Below are 6,641 nucleotides of genomic sequence, written 5' to 3' on the forward strand. Positions count from 1 at the left end.
ATAAGAGTTTTTACGTGTGGCTTCAAATGTCATATGCAAGAATGTTGTGACATTGTCAACAAAAACTACTTTTACTGAAGAAATCATATATTTAGCTCTTATCATTATTTCCACTATCCAACTCTAGTAAATTATTCTCAAAACGCATAAATGGATGACGAAGAAGAATTTTGGAATAAATCAAACATACAAAGTTTCAGCTTCGATGAAGATGAGAAAGTGAGTATGCTAATCAGTGTAATTAGTGCAATCGAAAAGACTCAAACATTAATTAAACTGAACAGGGCTTTGTGACTAAACACGATCAGAAGCTGTTCGTGGATGACAATGTGTCCGAAATTAGCTATGAACTTCCAGCAAGTACAGAAGTCCCATTGCGTCTCATTATATCCGACAATGACCTGCAACTAGGTATTCATATCCCAAACATTAAACATCAAATTGTTCAACTAACGATTCAATGTAAATATTCATGTACAATGTGTTTTATTATATATGTATATATTCATGTACCAGTGCTAGAGGAGCAGTCATTGAAAGAAACACCTCTACCAAAAATAATATCAATCGAAGAGGAGTTGAAAATTCTACGACGTAGGGCACATGCAGCGCCACCAGTTCCATCGATAATCAGGAAAATTCTATTGAAGAAACCGTATTCTTTTGAATGTTTTCGAGCACTCCACGAAAAAGAGAGCCTATTGAACGAAGCCATTCGTTGTGGCAACGGTGATGCAATATTAGCTGTAGTTCTGTTTTTGCAACGATCATTGAAAAAGAAACATTTTTTTCAAATTATGCAGAGCCATCCCGAGGCTGTGAAACACTTCATCAATTTTTTGATGATTCGATGTCAAGTGGCCGAAGCAACAGAATTTTTGACGTAAATATTTCTATTTTCATAATTTTGGATGGCTCCATTTTCGGGATTTTTTCCATTAACATTAACTTTTCATCCTTTTATAGAATGCTTGGAAAATCGAATGAAAATATTGTAAGTGATTCTTCAGTCAATATGTATTTGATATAAATGATCAATCCAAATTTCAGATTTTGCAATACGAGTCAATGATGAAACTTTGCAAGAGTCCAGATGTGAAGAAACAAAAACTGAATAAAATCTATAATGAATCTATTGCGCATCAAACGGGGTCAATTTGTCCATACTACGCAACGACTGTGACCAATTATATAGCATTACTCGAATGGCAACTAAAAGAGAAAATTAATAACCCAAAATTGATCAATATTCTAGACGCTTCTCCATTAGAAAGTTTATATGTGTCTTGCACAAATCACAAATGGAGTAGTGCATCGTTAGATTTATCAATAGCAAATCAATCAAATCCGTATTATTTTGCCGACATGTTCAAAATAGCACAGTCCCAGTTTGACTGGATAATATTGAATGAACGTGCACAAAGTCAGGCATGGTGCGATTTAGACAAAATTTTCGAGAAAAAATCATGGCATTCCCTCAAAACCACGAAATCCTTCTCAATAAATGTCCCCCTGGACCGTGTGATTTTCCAGCTAAATGCATTTAATGCGCCAGCAGATGTTTTGAACATATTCTTGGCACATATCGACGACCCACACCGTCGGCTAGCCGTCGCTAAGCGATGTCGAAATGCGGGCAAAAGTATAGTTGACTCACTAGTTGAGCTCAAAAACCGAGATGAATTAGAGCAATATATAGGAACCCTAAACATTCGAGATAATGTTCGCATTCATGCTGAAAACGCACTCAAAAATCTGGTAAGTATTTCTTTCATTTCCTATTTGCAAGTGCAACATAAAACAATTCTTTCTATATTTTGCAGCAAAAGTCTAAATGGAAAGCTGATGGTTTGAAATTGTTGAAAAATTAAAAATTGAACAACGAATATTCACTAGATGTTTTTATTCAATGAAAATAACATAGTACTAAAGCTATACACAATGAGCACAAATGAAACGAATTTCTTCTCTTTCATTTTGAATCGAAAAAAGTGACATTTAGACGAGGGTAAGTCTTTGAATAATTAATAACAAACCAACCCATCGAACCATTTAAATATTTATGTCATTCGTTATTTTGTGAAGGGGCTGAATGAAAGAAAAATCAATAAATTTGGAAACAAGTACACGCGAAAAATAAAATTATATGCAATAAATGGCAATAAGACATTATCTTTGTTTGAATTACACCCAATGGTTCAAGTGGCTAGTCATTTTTGTAATTATGCGGCAATTCTTTTTGTTTTGATGCTAGTAGGAACTGGTTTGTGTGCGCTTTGCTAGATGTTTTCAATAAAATCCTGACTGGATTATGTGACAAGACCAAAGCTTCAATCGTAGCGCGTTTATCGATAGCAGCATCATGGAGTTAAATACTTTCAACGTATTATTTTAACTTTTCTTTCTTCGTGTACGGATACATGTGTGTATAAATCGCACGAAAACCGTTTCGTTCGAACACAGTAAATAATTAATACAGGAATCCACATTTCTTATCTAATCATGAAAATTGAAGTCGTGATAACATCATGCACAAGCAAAAAATACTCCAAGAAATCGCATACCATCAGGTAACCACAGTTCAACCGATGTAATGTATCGTAAATGAAGTCACTTTTGAATGTAAATCAAACTGCGAATCATTCGCAGCAGTGAATTGCAGGTAGTATTTTTCTTCAAATATAATTTTTTTCACTGCCAAAATTGGGAAATTGTACACCTCGTTGATTGTTTTGAATTATTGTTCTCTATATATTTGAAAACAAGTTTCAAGACTCTAACATAACATTTGGTCAATGTATGAATATATAACAGATAATCGCTACCAGCTACGAAAATTGAAAAAAATATTGTCACTGAGATAAGAATTCGCGGAAAATAGGTCAAAGTGTATTTTTATGAATATCAAATCTTCTGAAGTAAAAAGATTTTACCGCCAAATCTAAAATTGTTTTTCTGGAAATGTGAGTCGAATTGAACAAAGTGCATTGACGATTCGAATAATCTTTGATGTGATTAAAAATTCCATTAAAGCAACTATTTCTATAAAAGTTAAGCTGAATCACTTCCACCGTCAATCCGAAAAGGGAAAAGAAATCTACGGCATAGCGTCGTACATGTACATGCTGAAAGTTCAGCAATTGATCGAAGTTAATAAACTCACACGACAGTTTGATTCAGTGAAACTAAGTCGAAGCATGAAAGGCAACAAAATACATTAACGAAATGCAATGTAAGTGTGTGAACACACGTAAGACAAAAATATTGAATAGAATTCTCGCCACCGCCCGAACTTCAGATCCACACATGAGATACATCAATATGCCATATTTCAATAATTTTTTAAGCGATTCTATTCGATTCGTTTCGTTTCGATTACAACTGAACGCTTCTTTATTAAACAGAATGAGGTATCTGTTAAAAATCACTTGCGTGTGCAAACACAATCGTACCGTCGTATACACGCTGAGCATGTGTCCGTTTTTAATAGACAACGAAATATCACAGAAACGGTCGATTGCTTGCGTCGACAGCACACGAAAACAGTCGCAGTGAAATTTCCGCTAAGAAAAGAGGTGTTCACATCATTTACGGCGCAGCGTATGTGAGTTTGACTTTGGTATCGCGACTAAATCGGAGCACAAAAGAGAACGACTTAAAAGTAAACTTTTTTTTCCTGAGAAAATCGTGAAATAAAATGTGTCGTTGTTTAATCTTGAAATAGCATTGTGAAATTGTGAACGACAAAAGAGCATCGTCAGAATTCTGTTTAGTGTAATCGGGATCATTGTCGCGAACACAAATATTATGTGAAATTTGGGCTGTTATGTGATCACGTTCTTTTCAGCGACCGCGAATCATATCTGAATGTATTGGTGTTGATGACTTCATTTTGTAGTCACTGTTTCGTCGTTATTTATCAAAATTAAATATTAAATGTAAGTCAAACAGAAAATATGCTAGTAATATTGTGCGGCTTAATTGCATAGTATTTCTATTTGAATAATTCCAATATTTATACGACGCAAACGCATTCAAATGTTGAACGAATTTTTTTTACTGTTATTTGTTAGAGAACTAAAAAAACTAAATATTGATGAGAAACAATAATAAGAGAACAACAAATGTGTTCAATTCATATGAAACGAAAAAAAAATTTATTTGAGAAAGAAAAAAGTGCAAACAAAGGAAAATTGTCGAGAAGTTCGACTTTTCTCTTCAATAAGCCTAAGTGTATTGAGCGCACATCAATTGCATTTTATGAACATCGAATCAAATTGATCACGCATATGGTTATGCTAAGTACAGTTGCGGACAAACGAAGCAATTAAAATATCTCCTTCTAATTTCGACATTAATTGCTGCCAATAAAACTGCGTGCGGCAATATAATATATATGTTGAGTAACCGTAGTGTTAGTGTTTGTTGGCTAACTGGCTATTTTTCAAATTTCAAGTTATTAAATAGTCGTTTCCGATTTGAAAATCCGAGAATGGACAAAATAGTTGAATTATTGGTGCGTTCGATTGAAAATTATATGGATCCAAAGAAGTGAACGAAATATGAACGTTTTCAGTGGATACATTTATTCTATGTGATATTTATATGACACAATAGATAAAGTCACCCAAGCAAGCGGCAATAAAAGTAAGGTGTGGAGCAAAAATGAATAAGAAATGAAGCACACAAATAAGAAAAATAAAAAATACAAAAATAATGACAAAGACTAGCGATGCACTCACACACATACAGAATTTTTTAGTGATAAATGGCTATCGTGCCGCTCACCACTTTGCATTTTACGTACTTCGTGTATATATAAACTGTGTGTTTACTTGTTCGGACCGAGTGCAGAGGCGGTTTGTTTTGGATTCAAAATTATTTCAGAATAACTGACTAAAACCTTTTTTTTCTGAATAAAACCCACAAAAAAGGTGGTTAATAGGCTTGTCTCATTAAGTCTATGGGATTGATTCAATTTAAAATCTTTGGTGCACTATTTTCGAAGAAAAACATGCGTTCAGCTCCAATGAAAGGCAATCTGGTCACTGACTCTACTTTTAATAGTCTTATTTCATCCTTTAGCAACTGCACTGTCATGTCTTGGATTTTCCACTTTTAGTATTGATTCCTGATGAAACACATTGAATCAAACTGAAAAAAAAAATGTTCATACCGTTATGTGTCTGTTTTCCATTGGAATCCACTATGATTTAAGGCAATTTGAGGTGGATAAAAATAGATTAATGAAAATACGAATTAAATACACATTCTCCAATTGATTTCAACGATACTATGAATATAAGGGCATTGCACTGCCGCCGCCTCACACGAACGCAAATTATCCAACAAGAACGATTCCACGAAACGATGGGACATTTTAAGGGAGAAGAATCTAGGTTACATTGTTTTTAAAGTCACATGTATTCAGTTTGAATTCATTTACACCAGAATATTTATATTATCGATTACGAATGTGACATAGAGGTAAAAAGGTATCATACAATAAAATAGTAATGTATTTGAGTTGTGGTTGTATTCGATGAAGTTGTTTGTTCATCATTCGAAAAAGGAATGAAGAATGCCCATTATTGAAGCGCTAGTTTGCAACGATCATGTTGTGACGTCAGTTGATTAGAAAATATTGACATTACATTGCTGTGTTTTTCAATATAAATGTTTACATGATAGCAGCAATAAGCATAAACTTTTAATTAATATTAAATAGGTTTACTATTTGCCAATGTTGTTAGCAAAGATTTCAGAATGTTTCACGGTTTGAAACGTTCACAAAAATCACATGGGACCCTAAATGATATTTAAAAATAAAATATGATCACATCAGTTGTCAATCAAATGTGTAAAAGTTCGCGATTTCATCGGTTTGCATTTATTTACGTTGGCTGTTGTATTGTGTCCGCGATTATTTGTGTTGGATGTACACATATGTACACAATACTGGACTTATATGAATAGGTTACAATAAAGATGAAACTTGTTATGTTCGATCTTAAAGCAGAACAAGAAAAATATAGCCTTAGCGGCGATTTTGACATGAATGATGGGAAAAAAGCAACTCTCCCATTCGCTTTGAATTTGACAAATGATATTGAGTGCAAATACCACCTGGATAATCTAAGGCTAATGAAAATACAATCGAATAAACTCTCCGTTCTGTCAAACGTCATACATATGGACATCACAAACTCGTCATAGGTTCTTCAGAGGGCGCTTCAGTCAAACGAGTTCCAGTCAAATACATGTACAAAACATTCCATTGTTGGAAAAAAGCGACAGAATTCACATTCGATGTTTGAGGTTGCATCTCGAACTATAATTGCTATTTTGACTTGAGTCACTTATTTCTCATCAGTAGTGTGAAAATCGCCAATAAGGCTATGTTCTACATTAATGGATTTTTTTCTCACTCCATTTTACCATCAAAAATATTAGGTTTCATTTTCATTATAAACCATTCGTATATATTTCCTAATTTACAACCATAGCAAATAGGAAAACGATCAAAATGTATTTTTTCAACACATTATCGCGTTAGATTTCCAATGTAACTCAACTTAACAGTTCTATCATCTACAGAGCATTGAATCTCCTGGCTATGTAGCGCTGCTGTTGAACAGTGG

General features: G+C 33.8%; 2 protein-coding genes across 5 annotated transcripts in view; both read left to right on the forward strand.

Moving 5' to 3' along the window:
* The first annotated feature begins 20 nt into the window (after positions 1 to 20).
* Positions 21 to 2,167, forward strand: LOC129568658 (vacuolar protein sorting-associated protein 16B). Of its 2 annotated transcripts, XM_055446831.1 has the most exons (6): positions 25 to 219; positions 285 to 411; positions 517 to 883; positions 967 to 994; positions 1,051 to 1,758; positions 1,824 to 2,167. In XM_055446831.1, exons 1-6 carry the CDS (start codon positions 151 to 153, stop codon positions 1,869 to 1,871), a joined length of 1,347 nt encoding a protein of 448 aa, XP_055302806.1. In that variant the 5' UTR covers positions 25 to 150; the 3' UTR covers positions 1,872 to 2,167. The 2 variants fall into 2 exon arrangements, with proteins under 2 accessions (XP_055302805.1, XP_055302806.1); XM_055446830.1 differs by having other exon boundaries at positions 21 to 219; positions 1,051 to 2,167.
* Positions 1,990 to 6,641, forward strand: part of LOC129568653 (muscle M-line assembly protein unc-89) — an 8,294-nt gene continuing 3,642 nt past the window's right edge. The window contains exon 1 of one of the 3 annotated variants that reach the window (XM_055446824.1): positions 1,990 to 2,008. The gene's annotated coding sequence lies outside the window, so the exon portion shown is untranslated. Of the gene's footprint in view, positions 2,009 to 2,581; positions 2,663 to 3,431; positions 3,939 to 6,641 lie in introns of those variants that run through there. The other 2 variants (XM_055446823.1, XM_055446822.1) reach the window with 2 other exon arrangements.

The sequence above is a fragment of the Sitodiplosis mosellana genome, unplaced genomic scaffold, assembly GCF_009176505.1.
Source record: "Sitodiplosis mosellana isolate CC-2019 unplaced genomic scaffold, AAFC_SMos_1.0 Smas_scaffold_21, whole genome shotgun sequence".
Lineage (NCBI taxonomy): Eukaryota > Metazoa > Arthropoda > Insecta > Diptera > Cecidomyiidae > Sitodiplosis > Sitodiplosis mosellana.

Coding starts and splice junctions, on each gene's coding strand:
- LOC129568658 (XM_055446830.1), top strand. CDS start 151: ATGGATGACGAAGAAGAATTTTGGAATAAATCAAACATACAAAGTTTC. Junction 220..284: donor GCTTCGATGAAGATGAGAAA/GTGAGTATGCTA, acceptor TAAACTGAACAG/GGCTTTGTGACTAAACACGA. Junction 995..1,050: donor GAAAATCGAATGAAAATATT/GTAAGTGATTCT, acceptor TCCAAATTTCAG/ATTTTGCAATACGAGTCAAT.